The 15441-nt window shown below is 44.2% G+C and overlaps 1 protein-coding gene across 1 annotated transcript in view; it reads right to left on the bottom strand.

Annotated features, from left to right (window-relative positions):
• The window catches only part of smc1b (structural maintenance of chromosomes 1B), a 164029-nt gene that overhangs the window by 73142 nt on the left and 75446 nt on the right, over nt 1-15441 (bottom strand). Inside the window, exons 14-15 of the mRNA XM_034175841.1 lie at nt 2732-2848; nt 2315-2421 (exon numbers count right to left, since the gene is read on the bottom strand). Coding sequence (XP_034031732.1) covers nt 2315-2421; nt 2732-2848 — 224 coding nt within the window. The remainder of the gene's footprint in view (nt 1-2314; nt 2422-2731; nt 2849-15441) is intronic.

Genomic DNA, 15441 nt, shown 5'->3' with positions numbered 1-15441 from the left:
TTGTGATGCGTGGTCGCTGTGTAGGCTGTTGTGTGATTGCATTCCTAGTCTTGTTTTCAGTTGCTTACTGCCATATATGTAGCCACCGTCACTATTTTTCTGCCTCTCACAGTCCACACCTGTCTACTTTTTGTTTTTCTAACATTGTGGAAATGCCCTCTGTTCTTAAAACGGTACATGAACGGCATTCATATTGCACGCAGGGAGAGAGAGAGAAAGCGAAAACTTGTGTGCAGAGGGGAGAAGTTGACTCCATGACACTACAGACTGACACACAAATGGATGATACATTGGAAAAAGTCAGAAGACATTATGTCCAGGAGTTAATGGACTTTATTAATGTGCCACAATCGTGAGTGAACTCAAGAAGGTGAAAGTGCTGAGGATTTCCAGTCGGCAATCGCGCGCACATTCTATCCATGAGGAGTGGACGGTGTACATGTCCTCTCGCTGGCCATTCAACCGTGAGCAGGAGTTAATGGACTTTTTATTTAACTTGCCACAATCTTGAGAGAACTGGAGGAAGTGAAAGAATTCTGCGTGCTGCAATCGTGATGGCGCACGCAATCCCTGCATGAGAAGTGGACGTAGAAATGTCCTCTCGCTGGCGATGTGTCCATGAGCAGGGGTCAATGGACTTTATTTAACTTGCCACACAGGAAATTTTGCTGAGTAAAATTTACTCTGCTGGGATAGCATTTGATCCCATTCCAAATAGAGTGGAATATAGTTTAGCACAAAGCTAAATCAACTCAACACAGTGTGAAATGAACTCTTATTGGAGTATCACCACTTGTATTGACCAGACGGTGTCACCGACCGAACGGTCCCCCGTCCACCCTGCCATCACTGCACAGCCACGGTTCACGAATTATCACCTCGTTTTTGCTTAAAACTGCACTCCAGTCATCATCTATCTCAGCGACAGATATCTGAAGCTTTTGTGCAACAATAGCCGCATAAATTCAGCATTATTTCATAATAACAGACGGAGGAAGTGATCAGAGGGCCGTGGCTACACGAGCTGCTAGCTGATGCGTTCACTGCGCGTTGGTCATTTCAAAGCGTCACCGATTCAAGCCTTGTTCCTGCTTAAAACTGACTTCGGAATAATTCAGGAGGTTTTACCTTGTCATCTGATGGTTAATAATCCCACTAATCCATTTGATTGCTTTGGGTGGAGAGACGCTATGTCAGACGGGCTGCTGGGCTCCGGAATGACACATGCGCAGTGGAGACAGGGTGAGCCAATCCGGAATGACACATGCGCAGTGGTGACAGGGTGAGTCAATGTTTAGGGGGGGACTGTTCAGTCTGTGACAACTGTCGAGTTGATTTCACTCTATGATAGAGTGTAATTTACTCTATTTATACTGGGATCAAATGCTATCCCAGCAGAGTAAATTTTAGTCAGCAAAATTTCCTGTGTACAATCTTTATAGAACTGGAAAAGGTGAAAGCAAAGCAAAGCTGCACCTGGCAGTTGTGTTCACGATCCCTCCGTGAGAAGTGAACGGTGGACAGTGGACATGTCTTCTCGCTGGCAATCTGTCCATGAGGAGTGGGCGTGGACATGTCCTCTGAATGTGGAAGTTTGGCTCACCTCTTCTTCCGTGGCTTTGAAGCTTCATTGCCAGAAAAGTCCAGTAGGATGAATAGAATCTATCAATCTGGGGTGTAGAATTGCGGAGGCTTGGTGTACAGTAGCGCAGTGTTGTGTAGATTTACATACAGTTGTGGAGTTTTGTGTAGACTTGCTTAAAAACTGCATACTTTCTGCGTCCAGTGCACCATGCCGAAAAAATTAAAAATGCATCCACCTCAAGTTGCCCTCAGCATATTGCTGCACAGGGGAGCAAAAACTTTGTGCAGAGCTGCTTAAACTGGGCGTAGAGCTGCTTAACTCAGCGTAGTCAGTACGCCGCAGTACTTGTATTTTAGTGGTGCCGTAAAGCAGTTTGTGTTTCTCGTGAAACCCGATACACACTCAAAGGACACCGGGTCAGTGTCCCTGAAGTTGCAAGTCTGGTTTTCTGCTACAAGACACTTGGTAGCAGAGAGACAGCCCCTATTCTCCCCAAAACAAGTCATGTAATCATTATAATTACTCCCAAACTGTAAAATTAAGATAAAAAGTTACTTAGTTTCCCTTTAACAAGTAGTGAATTTTTACTCTGTTACGTGAAACGTACGCTGTCATCATTTAGAGACTCGGCGTCTTTTCTGAATTCACTTTAGCAGAGGAACATGAGGTTTATTCCAACTAAATGTTTGGCTGGTTGAACGTAATGCACATATGGAGCATCTGTTGTACCTCTTCTTGTCGAGCTCTGTCTGCTGTTTCAGGTGCTCCTGCTCATACTCCCTTATGTTGTCCACACCAATCTCAGCACAAAAGTCAGCAAACAAAAAGTCATCCATCTAAACATAGAACATGTAATTTTTTAGTCCATTCAGTATCTGCCACTTGAGAAAAGCTGGTATGATTGGGAAATTGTCCCCCCACCCCCTAAAAAGTCAAATTTGAGTTTTTTCCTAATTAATGTAACATTTCTGTGAACAATATCACAACAGATATACCACAACATGATATACCAGTAACACTCCAGTGGTCATGGAAATGTGCTTTGACCCATGGAAATGCAGTGATGCCAGCCTGTGATATGGTAACAGATGCTACTATAAATTTAGTCGTTTTCCCCCAAATTCCATAAATAGTATCCACCCGTACCTGATCAATCCTGGCTTTGATATTTTTTATCTCAGCATCCTTTGCCTCCACACTCTCTTGCTCCATCTGGATCTGAGAGTCCAGGTTTGCTCGTTCACTTTCCAAGCGGGAAATCTCCTAAGCACATTTAACACCACATGGCAAAAATAATAATTATAAAGGAAATGCTACAAGTTGCATCTTTGCAAACAAAATACTTGATTAAAAGCAATATTTAACATGCATATTTAGTGGCAAAACTATCCAGTCATCAGGTACAACTATAAGAACCAAGTTGGGACACTATGGAAATTGGGGTGCGGCAATGATCCTTACATTTACATTTTCTATATTCAACATGTATTACAATATTGATACATTTGTGTGTTTAATACTGCTTTTAATTTTATATATATATATATATATATATATATATATATATATATATATATATATATATATATATATATATATATATATATATATATATATATATATATATATATATATGTGTGTGTGTGTGTGTCACCCAAGCTTTTTAATACTTTAATACTTCTTCATGTATGTTGTGTTAGCATTTTCTTTTGCGCATTGTCTCCTTTTCTTTGCCTTTACCAAATCCCAAATTGATATCACAACCTACATGTCTTTTTGGTAACATTACTAACCCCAAGACCCTTAATAATTTCCATATTTCTTGCTTCCATAACTGTAACTGGCCTGATTTTAAAGCGATAATCCATGAACACCCAGTTATGCCATAACTGAGACACTGCCATAAAAACAAACAAACATATAAAATTATATTGCTCCCCATCCCACTTTCATTATGTAGTCGAAGTTAAATTAAGTAAACATATTTTATATGGCTCATCAATTTCACTTGGAGTAGAACTGATGTAAAACTAATGCACAGTGTAACACTGATTAAAATTTTAGTTGTTAAAAATATATTAGTAGTAGTAGTAGTAGTAGTAGTAGTAGTATATGCAAAAATGTCTAAAATTGCATAAAAAGTGGACTTTTACTCAAAGGATTGTTGGGGGCTGTTCCATCGTCTCCTCTCTGTATTTCTGCCCATGGCCTGCACAGTCTGAGCAGGAAGAATGGAGAACTTGTGTATTATTGTGGAAAGTACTACCTGATTGACAGGTAAGAAGGTTTTATTTTTGGTTTCCTCCTGTGCCATGGTCAGAAAGAGACACTGTGCATATTTGAAAGAAAATAATTTTTATTTTTTTAAAAACTCACCATGGGTGTGCTGCTGTTTTTAGTGTCTGCATCTGATCTGTGCTAAAACAGCCAGATAACGCCCACACACTGTGCATATTTGAAAGAAACAAAAACATAAATATTTCTGAAACTGACTGTGGGTGTGCTGCTATTGTTCGTCGCATCGCCACCATGCTAGTAGACATAGCAAGACTGTGTTTTTGTTCTATTTCATTCCTCCTGACCGCCAGAGGGCGGTGCTTTAGCACCTGGATAACTACATGTGCGCAGCACAGAGGTCGAGAATATATACCAACAAAGTCACACCATTGAATGTGACCTGGGTGACGTCACTGGTTGTCTTTATATACCAGACGCACCCAGCGCTCGCTTCTTTTCTACATTCTCGCATTCTTAGAGGTTGAGAACGCATTTAGCTGCGACTGCCGCTCTCGCATGTAGCCTCGCAACCCACCTTCGGTTGGAGCTACGTGCACTGCACACGTCCTCCAGAGGCTGCGAGACACGGCTTCACCGTTTTTTGTATTCTTTGACGCCTGTCGTGAGTACACCTTCCTAAACGCCGGGTGCGCGCCTTGCCACTGCCCTGCTGGATATTTTCCTCTGTGCACATTAGCTGTGTTGTTTCGATGAAAGCTGGCTATTTGTTTAGTTGTGTTGCTAACCCTGTTAACTACGTGGTAGTGTGTGTATCAGAACCAGTATAGTGTACTGTGTTGGGCTTGCCATGAGTGTTTTCCACTCCTTGAAGTACTTTGTCTGCACTGCCGCCATTTGCTAAGTTTAACAGCTCCGCTAGCAGCTAGTGTTGTCATCGTTGCTCTAAGTGACTTAGCACTTGGGCTGTGAGTTTTTTCGGCTGTGTGCATCGTGTTATTACTGTGGCTGTGAGTGTTTCACGCTCCGGGCCTTGTATTAGCTTTTACACTGTGAGTGTTTCAAGCTCCGTGCCTCGTGCCGAGTCTGCGGCTGAAGTGCTTCACGCTCCATGCCTCGTGTCGAGTCTGCGGCTGTGAGTGCTTCACGCTCTGTGCCTCGTGTCAAGTCGACGACTGTGAGTGCTTCACGCTCCGTGCCTCATGTCGAGTCTCCGGCTGTGAGTGCTTCACGCTCCGTGCCTCGTGTCAAGTTGACAGCTGTGAGTGCTTCACGCTCTGTGCCTCGTGTCAAGCCGACGGCTGTGAGTGCTTCACGCTCCGTGCCTCGTGTTACTATTTACACTGCGTGTGATTCACGCTTTGTCTTTCCATTTGTAACCATCAGGGCCTGCGTTAGCCATCTGCACGCAGTCCACAATGTTGACAGGGCCTTTGTTGCATGGCTGTAGTACCTGTTTGGCTCCCTTGAGCCCAGATGATGGACATATGTTTTGCCCCTCCTGTCTTGGGATCGGACACCTGAGGGAAGCCCTGACTGGTGATGCCTGCCTTAATTGTTCCAGCATGCCACTGGCAGAGAGATCTGCTAGACTTGCGGCATTGGAAAGTGGAATATCTAGTACGACTTTGGCCTCCAGCCCCAGGAAGGACCCAAAGTGCCGTAAACGCCCACATGCAGGAGCCCCTTCTGCTAAGAAGGTTACTCATGACCATGCTTTGGCTGAAAAGGTCGAAACGCTGACTTCTGAGTTTGCTCAGATTAAGTCCTTGCTTCTGAATCTACAGCCTAAGGATGCAGTGACAGTTCCTGCTGTCCCTAATGAGGCTGATCAGACCAATGTAGTTACTCAGCAGGAGGACGATGTAGTGTCTATTGCTGCAACTGTTTCCTTGTACATGACAAGTTATATAAACTGTGTGGAGGATGAGGATGAGAGGAGTCTTTCTCCAAGCCATTCATTAGTGGGCTCTCATACCTCCGAGGCAGATTCCATGCCGCAAACCGAACCTGGACTATCCTTTGTCAAGCAAGCTGTTCAGTTGGCTTTATCCAGGCTTGGGGTTGACAATCCCCCTGCGGAAACCACCACTTCAAGTGCCTTTTTCAAAGTCACTCAGAAGCCTGAGTTCAACGTTCCAGTTTCACAACCATATATTGAGGAGCTCAACCGATGTTGGGCGGACCCCAAATCATTGACCCATCTATCACAGGACTGCAGAGCCCTTAGCTCTATGTGTGATTCAGCGCAGTATGGTCTGAACCGTATGCCCGCCGTTGACAGCATTATTGCGAACCTGGTTGTGGTTCCAGCTGATGCTGCTCGGCCGGATGCCCTCTGCCCACGCCCTCAGTGTAGGGTCACTGATGACCTCCTCACCAAAAGCTATGACATAGCTGCTCGCATCGGTCGCCTAGGCGACTCACTGTCCCATTTAGCCCTTGCCCTCTCAAAGTCTTTGAGGGAGGCAGAGGTTGATGATGCTACGCAAAGTCTTAGTGATGCCTCACTCCAAACCTTTGCTTATATGTCCAGAGAGCTTGGCAGACTGATGTCAACCCTTACCATCACTAGACGTCAGGTGTGGCTTGCGCAGTCCCCCCTTTCCGAATCCTGCAGAGGCACACTCCGTTCGCTGCCGGTTCTTCCAGGCCAAGTATTTGGACCTGCGGCCCAACAAACTTTAGAGCGTGCTGTCGAGGCTAGTAAATCTCTGCAACAGTTTGTTGACCTACACCGGTCTTCCAGACCTCAGCCAGTCAGACATGCTACAGCTTTTCACTCTACATCCAGGCTTCCGCCGACTCCCAGAGCTGCACGTGCTTTTGCAGTTGAGGGCCAGCTCTCCCAGCAGCCTGCCTTTCGTGAGCCTACGGGCAGACCCCCGAGAACTGAACGGTTTCGCAGAGCTTCCAGTAATCGCACCCAGAGGTCCTCAGGGATGCGAGGCAGAGGTGGTCGGGTCTGACTGCCAATGTTTGACCCCCAACCGTTTTTCATGAAATCAACTCAGCCACTGGGAGGCTCAAGTTCACGACCCATGGGTCATTTCAACCTTGTTCGAAGGTTACAGAATTCAGTTCGGATGTTGTCCTCCAAAGTTCAATGGGGTGAGGATGACTGTTGTTTCCAACTCGGTGCAGTCTCTGCCCTACAACGGGAGATTTTGGAACTCCTGGAGAAGGGGGCCATAGAGCCAGTTCACAGATCAGACCAGCTCAGGGGGTTCTATTCAATTTATTTCCTTGTTCCAAAGAAGGATGGCGGCTTTCGTCCTATCCTCGATCTCCGATGTCTGAATCGTTATATCAAAGTGCTGCAGTTTCACATGCTCCGCACAGTAGACGTCCTTCAAACTATCACACCAGGAGACTGGTTCACAAGTGTCGACTTAAAAGACGCCTATTTCCATGTGCCAGTGGCGCCTCATCACAGGCAGTTTCTCCGCTTTGCTTTCGAAGGTCAGGCATACCAGTTCAGGGTGCTTCCTTTCGGCTTCTCTCTTGCCCCTCGTACATTTACCAGATGTATGGCTGCAGCACTAGCCCCACTGCAAGCTCTTGGATTAAGAATCCTACCCTACTTAGACGATTGGCTTGTCTGCGCTCCGACTCAGGAGCAGGCGCACAATGACACAGCTCTTCTACTGAACTATGTCTCTCATTTAGGACTCACAGTGAACTTTGCAAAGAGTTCTCTTGTTCCCAGTCAACAAACGACCTTCATCGGCATTGCCATCAACTCCCTGACTATGACTGCATCGCCATCCCCGCAGAGAGTGGACGATGTAATTCGTCTCGTCTCACACATTCAACGGGCTGTGACGCTGCCTTTTGGTTTGCTGCTCCGGTTGATGGGCAAATTGACTGCAATGTTGCTAGTGGTACCTTTGGGACTTCTGTTCTTACGTCCCCTACAGATTTGGATCAACAACCTAGGCCTCAACTCGAAGTTGCATCAGCACAGGCTTGTACGACTCTCCAACCAGTGCCTTCTGCACCTCAAACCCTGGGGGAACGTGGACTTAATCTGCAAGGGTGTCCCTCTAGGCTCTGTTCCTTCTCGCCGAGAGGTGGTTGTTACAGATGCATCACTCAAAGGTTGGGGGGCCGTGTGGAATCACAGGATGGTGAGGGGTGTCTGGAGTCCCCAGGAGAGACTCCAACACATAAACGTGCTGGAGCTTCGCGCTGTGCGACTGGCTCTCAAGCATTTCCTCCCAGCCCTGAGAGGAAGACATGTTCTTGTCCGGTCGGACAACACGTCAACAGTCTATCACATAAACCATCAGGGAGGCACCAGGTCCAATCACTCATTGGCAGAAACTCGGAAGCTTCTCTTATGGGCGTTGCCTTGCCTTCAGAGTGTCAGAGCAGTTCATCTGCCCGGTGTACAGAACAGCACAGCGGATTTACTCTCCAGACAGAAACCACCACCGGGAGAGTGGAGACTGAACCCGATTGTGGTCCAAATGATCTGGCAGAAATATGGTGCAGCAGAAGTGGACCTTTTCGCTTCAAGCACCTCGACACATTGCCGATGTACGATGGTACTCCCTCTTGGAACCAGACAGCCCGCTGGGGCAGGATGCATTGGCTCACCCGTGGCCGGATTGCCTCCTTTATGCCTTCCTTCCTCTCCTGCTGCTGATGTTGACACTGCACAGGATAGATCAGAGCAGCCACAGGGTGCTGCTGGTTGCTCCATTCTGGCCTGGGAGGATTCGGTTTCCCATGATTTACAAACTCCTCGAGGGAGAACCTTGGGCTCTCCCGGAGAGGAAGGATTTGTTGTCACAGCTACAGGGGAGGATTTGGCACCCTCACCTAGAACGCATTCAACTGTATGTGTGGCTGTTGAGGGGCCAGACTCCTTGTTAAGTTCTTGTGACCAGGCTGTTGTTCAGACTATCCTTAATTCACGTGCTGCTTCTACCAGGGCTTTGTATGACAACAGATGGAAGCTGTTTGCGCGGTGGTGTGAGAAACAAAAGTTAGACCCGGAGCATTGCCCTGTGCCTATTCTCCTCACATATTTACAAGAACTGCTGGAGAAAGGACTTTCTGTCGTTACCTTGAAGGTTTATGTTGCTGCAATCTCTGCCCGGCACGTCTACGTTGATGGCCGGTCAGTGGGTTCACACCTCTTAGTGTGTCGTTTTTTGAAAGGTGCTCTACGTTTGCGGCCTCCAAGACTTGCACGCGTACCTTCATGGGACCTTCCTCTAGTCCTGGATGGTTTAAGCTTATCCAATTTTGAACCAGCTGAAAGTGCTGATCTTAAATGGGTGTCAGTAAAGACTGCCTTTCTACCTGCACTGTCTTCGGCTAAGCGGGTGGGAGAGCTCCATGCCCTCTCAGTCGCTGGGGACTGTTTGCGATGGAATTCTGACGGATCTGGGGTTACGCTGTGGCCTAATCCGTCCTTTTTACCCAAGAGAATTTCAACTTTTCATGTTAACCAGCCAGTTTCCTTGGCTGTGTATGTCCCGCATTCTGATCCAGGATTATCTGTTTCAGGTTCCCTGTGTCCTGTCCGAATGTTGAAGCAGTACATTAGTGCGACTGCCGGGATCCGGAAAACAGATGCCCTGTTTGTGTGTTACGGTGATCACAAAAGAGGCTGTGCTGTCTCAAAGCAGCGACTCTCGCATTGGGTCGTGGATGCCATTTTACAAGTATACAGGTCCAGAGGTCTTCAGCCTCCTAAGATTACGTGCCATTCCACCAGAGGGGTGTCTACCTCCTGGGCTGCACTGAGAGGTGTCCCTTTGAGTGATATTTGTGCTGCTGCTACGTGGGCTTCGTCCTGTACCTTCGCCCGCTATTACAGACTGAATGTGGCCGCTCCTCCTGCGGTGACTTCGGCGGTGTTGTCTGCCTCCACTCCCCACTGCTGATGCGAGGTGAGTGTGACTCTTCGTGACCTTGTTGGTATTAAGTCATCCAGGTGCTAAAGCACCGCCCTCTGGCGGTCAGGAGGAATGAAATAGAACGAGAGTTACGAATGTAACTACGGTTCTATGAATTCCGGATGACCGCCAGAGTTGCTTGTCACTCAGAGTCTTGCGAGTTCATTCCGAAAAGAAGCGAGCGCTGGGTGCGTCTGGTATATAAAGACAACCAGTGACGTCACCCAGGTCACATTCAATGGTGTGACTTTGTTGGTATATATTCTCGACCTCTGTGCTGCGCACATGTAGTTATCCAGGTGCTAAAGCACCGCCCTCTGGCGGTCATCCGGAATTCATAGAACCGTAGTTACATTCGTAACTCTCGTTTTGTTTTGTTTACAGATAAACTCAGTAGTTAAAACCAGTTTTTATCATCTGAGGCTTTTATCTAAAATTACGTTATATCTTTTAATGAATTTGAGTGTTTGATTCATGCTTTTATTTTGATCTGTTTGGACTACTGTAATGCATTGTATACTGGCATTAACCAGGCCTCTCTCGCCCACTTACAGTTAGTTCAAAACGAGGCCACTCGTCTTTTAACAGGTACTCGTAAGCATGATCACATCACCCCCATTTTCGCCTCTCTCCACTGGCTCCCTGTCCATTTTAGAATAAATTTTAAGATTTTATTGTTCGTTTTTAAGTCACTAAATGGCCTGGCACCTCAGTATATTGCTGATCTTATACATATCTACGCCCCCACAGCATTGAGAGCCACTGATCAGCTCCGTCTTGTTGTGCCAAAAAGCACACAAAAGACCAGGGGGGACCGTGCTTTTTCAGTGGTGGCTCCTAAGTTATGGAATGAGCTGCCCACTCATATGAAAATGGCCCCCACCCTGGATACTTTTAAATCTCGTTTAAAAACATGGTTTTATTCCATGGCTTTTAATACTGCATGAGAGTTGTGTGGTCTTCTGTCTCTGTTTTTATTGTATTTTTATCTTCTAGTGTTTTATCTTATCTGATATCTTCTTTTTGTTTTTATGCTACTGTATTTTAACTTTATTTTATTTTTTATACTTTACCTGTTGTACAGCACTTTAGTAACCTTGTTGTTTCTTAAAATGTGCTATACAAATAAAGGTGGATTGGATTGGATTATATTTATTTACGGTGTTTTTTTGTTTTTTTTTCCTGGTTGAAATGCAAATACAACCCCTGGCAAAAATTATGGAATCACCGGCCTCGGAGGATGTTCATTCAGTTGTTTAATTTTGTAGAAAAAAAGCAGATCACAGACATGACACAAAACTAAAGTCATTTCAAATGGCAACTTTCTGGCTTTAAGAAACACTATAAGAAATCAGGAAAAAAAAATTGTGGCAGTCAGTAACGTTTACTTTTTTAGACCAAGCAGAGGGAAAAAAATATGGACTCACTCAATTCTGAGGAATAAATTATGGAATCACCCTGTAAATTTTCATCCCCAAAACTAACACCTGCATCAAATCAGATCTGCTCGTTAGTCTGCATCTAAAAAGGAGTGATCACACCTTGGACAGCTGTTGCACCAAGTGGACTGACATGAATCATGGCTCCAACACAAGAGATGTCAATTGAAACAAAGGAGAGGATAATCAAACTCCTAAAAGAGGGTAAATCATCACGCAATGTTGCAAAAGATGTTGGTTGTTCACAGTCAGCTGTGTCTAAACTCTGGACCAAATACAAACAACATGGGAAGGTTGTTAAAGGCAAACATACTGGTAGACCAAGGAAGACATCAAAGCTTCAAGACAGAAAACTTAAAGCAATATGTCTCAAAAATCGAAAATGCACAAAACAAATGAGGAACAAATGGGAGGAAACTGGAGTCAACGTCGGTGACCGAACTGTAAGAAACCACCTAAAGGAAATGGGATTTACATACAGAAAAAGCTAAACGAAAGCCATCATTAACACCGAAACAGAAAAAAACAAGGTTACAATGGGCTAAGGAAAAGCAATTGTGGACTGTGGATGACTGGATGAAAGTCATATTCAGTGATGAATCTCGAATCTGCATTGGGCAAGGTGATGATGCTGGAACTTTTGTTTGGTGCTGTTCCAATGAGATTTATAAAGATGACTGCCTGAAGAGAACGTAAATTTCCACAGTCATTGATGATATGGGGCTGCATGTCAGGTAAAGGCACTGGGGAGATGGCTGTCATTACATCATCAATAAATGCACAAGTTTACATTGATATTTTGGACACTTTTCTTATCCCATCAATTGAAAGGATGTTTGGGGATGATGAAATCATTTTTCAAGATGATAATGCATCTTGCCATAGAGCAAAAACTGTGAAAACATTGCAAAAAGACACATAGGGTCAATGTCATGGCCTGCAAATAGTCCGGATTGAATCCAATTGAAAATCTTTGGTGGAAGTTGAAGAAAATGGTCCATGACAAGGCTCCAACCTGCGCAGCTGATCTGGCAACAGCAATCAGAGAAAGTTGGAGCCAGATTGATGAAGAGTACTGTTTGTCACTAATGAAGTCCATGCCTCAGAGACTGCAAGCTGTTATAAAAGCCAGAGGTGGTGCAACAAAATACTAGTGATGTGTTTTTCATGATTCCATAATTTTTTCCTCAGAATTGAGTGAGTCCATATTTTTTTCCCTAGTAAATGTTACTGACTGCCACAATTTTTTTTCCTGATTTCTTATAGTGTTTCTTAAAGCCAGAAAGTTGCCATTTGAAATGACTTTAGTTTTGTGTCTTGTCTGTGATCTGCATTTTTTCTACAAAATTAAACAACTGAATGAACATCCTCCGAGGCCGGTGATTCCATAATTTTTGCCAGGGGTTGTATGAATGAATAAATGAATCTACCAGACTTAAAAATTATAGACATTCTTTCTACACGTAAGCGGCAAGGCTGAAAACCAACATTGAATGCCGGTGACCTTCAATCCCTCACCTTATTGTCACAAATGAGAGTGACTGAGCCACTTTTGATTGAGATATAATACAAAATGTACATCAAATGGGATTTTCAATATTAAATTCAAATGTCCACAAAATCCCCAATCCAGATCAGATCTGGATCAATTTTTGTCAGGCGATAGTGAGCGCCAGTCTGCACCTCACTGTCAAATATGAGAGTGATTGACGCATGTTTGATTAAGATATAAATGTACAATTAAATGGGGTTTTCAATGGTAAATTTAAATGGCTGTAATTCAGATCACATCAGTCGATAAAGGATAACACCCTACATAATGAATATGAAAGAAATTCAATAGTTTTTGAGAGTAATGAATTTTTGAAAATTCATTCAATGTTAAAGATAGGGATTTTTCGAATTTTTCCTGACTTTGACCTATGACCTTGAAAATTCAATCAGTTCTTGCCTATCAGAATATGAATCCTCTGTAAAAATTCCATTTGATATGGAAAATTGTAGGTTGTAGGCTGTTCACAAGTAGACACACAAACAAACAGGGGTGAAAACATAACATTTTTTAGAATTGAATGCAAAATAGTATTTGTCTTGGAGATTTTGTTTGTCTTTTTTTGTTTTGCTGATTCGAAAAATGATCTGAACCGTTAAAAAAAAAAAAAAAAAAAAAAAAAAAAACAGATCCGATCCAAATCATGGCTTTTATGATCTGTGACACCCCAATGTCATGACACAGGTCTACTTCCTCATGTGTGGAATGGGGGTTTTGTGTTTTCTCTCTCTCTTCTGGCCCTGTTTAGATTTTTGGGCTTTCCCTGGTTGGCTGCATGCTTGGGCTGACCTATCAGAGGGTTCATTTAGTGTGCCCTCAGTGTTTAGCTTTTTCTCTGGGATTAGTGCACACAGTTGCATGTGCAAAGTCTCTGTTGTGCCTCAGTTATGGTGGTTTTGTGTCAGTGGGCCTCATTTATCAAACGAACATACAGCAGAAAACATGCGTTCGACCATTTTTACGCAAACTTTGGTATTTATCAATTTGAACGGCTAAGACGAATCTCACGACAGAGCTCACGTCTGGTCTGAGCTTGTGTATGCAAATCTGAGTGTGTGGATTTGCAGCGCAGCACTACAAAATCTGTCTGAGTCTGAAAATAATTATGAAACAAACCTCAGCTGTCATCCAAGTTTGTTTTTCTCCATCTCCGATGTTAGGATGCCAATTTCCATCTCCGAAAAGTTTTTCTTCTTCCCAGTGCTTCTTCTTTCCATGTTGAGCTCAGTGGGCGAGGCTTCCGAACCATGAATATTTAAGGGCGTATTTATCAAGAGCCGATCATTCGTATGCTGGGATTGGTCAGATACGAATGTTTCATAAATCATATGTGTGTCTTGTCGTAAGACCAATTATGCGCTCAGATCTGCCCCTGTTTTTACGCAATGTTGATAAATGAGGCCCACTGTGTTTCACTATGGGTTTTCACTGTTTCTCTGTCTCATGTTATTTTCACTTTTGAGAGAGCTACTGGTTTCCCTCTGCCTTGCTCCCCATGTAATCACGACCATCAGCAGTTAATATTTTAGGTTTTCATGTCACGGGTGCACTGCCTTGGTTTATTGCTATTGTCCATGTATTCCCCATTGGCTTTGGTTATGTTTACTCCCATGGTGGACAATGTCCTGTCACTCATTTTTTATTTCCTCCATTGGTCTCTCTGGCAACAACTGTCACACCTGCCCTGATTGCTCCGTGTCCTTCTGTGTCTCACTGTCTCATTTGCTGCGATTTTTAGAAGGTGTGTAAAACATAAGGATGACAGATAGTCTGTGAGCCTGTTGTGTCCTGTCTGTTCCGGGGATTTTGTGTGAGTTTGGCACAGGTTAGAATAGAAACTTTATTGTCATTGCACATATATCCTAATTACAGTTAGACACAATCCAACCACTAGGAGCAGTGAGCAGCCACAGTCCAGAGCCCGCGGACCAACTCCAGATGTAAATGCTTCCTAGGTCAGAGGCATAGAAAGGAGCAGACCCTAAATAAGCATGTTTGACTCATTTATATATTATTTCCTCTTAAATTATTTTTTGTGTCATGAATCAACTGAGTATTTTTCTGGTGTCTCTTTTCGGTTTTGCACTTTGTAGACGGTCCCTACGCTTCCGTTTCTCAGCTGCCTGCTTGTTCAGATCAATTTTATTTTTTCAGCTCAAACGACGGCTCATATGGATAAAAATAAGATTGCAGCTCGTTGTCTACCTTCTTGAGGTTAGCAACTGGTGTTTGTTTTTCTACAATGTTTCTCTTAAGATTTATTTTTAATTTAATTTTATCTTTATTTAACCAGGTTAGTCCCATTGAAATTGAGATCTCTTTTGCAAGGGTGACCTGGACAGTTGCAAAGTTTCCAATTCACCTAACTTGCATGTCTTTTAATGCATTTACTGAGCCGTAAACTTCGAATCTGTCAATATCTTTAAAACTTTGCCGGAGTCTCCAACTGAGGTTTCTGTTCTCCCTGAGTTTGACACCTACGTTACCATTTGACAGTTGCCAGTCAAGCTCCACACCTGCCACTGTCCCTGGAGCATGTCACGCCCAGCAGGGCTGGGCATTTGACCCCAGAAGCAAGATCCCGCTCAGGGCTCACATCCCTGCCTCACTGGCTGTAGAGAACATCCCCCCCCCCCCACACACACACTTTTTTTTTTTTGCAGGGACAGGGTTTGCGATGAAGATTTCTTGAAGTAATTGATCCATGAACTCAAATCC

The sequence above is a fragment of the Thalassophryne amazonica genome, chromosome 8 (genome assembly GCF_902500255.1).
Source record: "Thalassophryne amazonica chromosome 8, fThaAma1.1, whole genome shotgun sequence".
NCBI classification, from domain to species: Eukaryota; Metazoa; Chordata; class Actinopteri; order Batrachoidiformes; family Batrachoididae; genus Thalassophryne; species Thalassophryne amazonica.
This window is presented reverse-complemented; position numbering and strand designations above follow the sequence as displayed.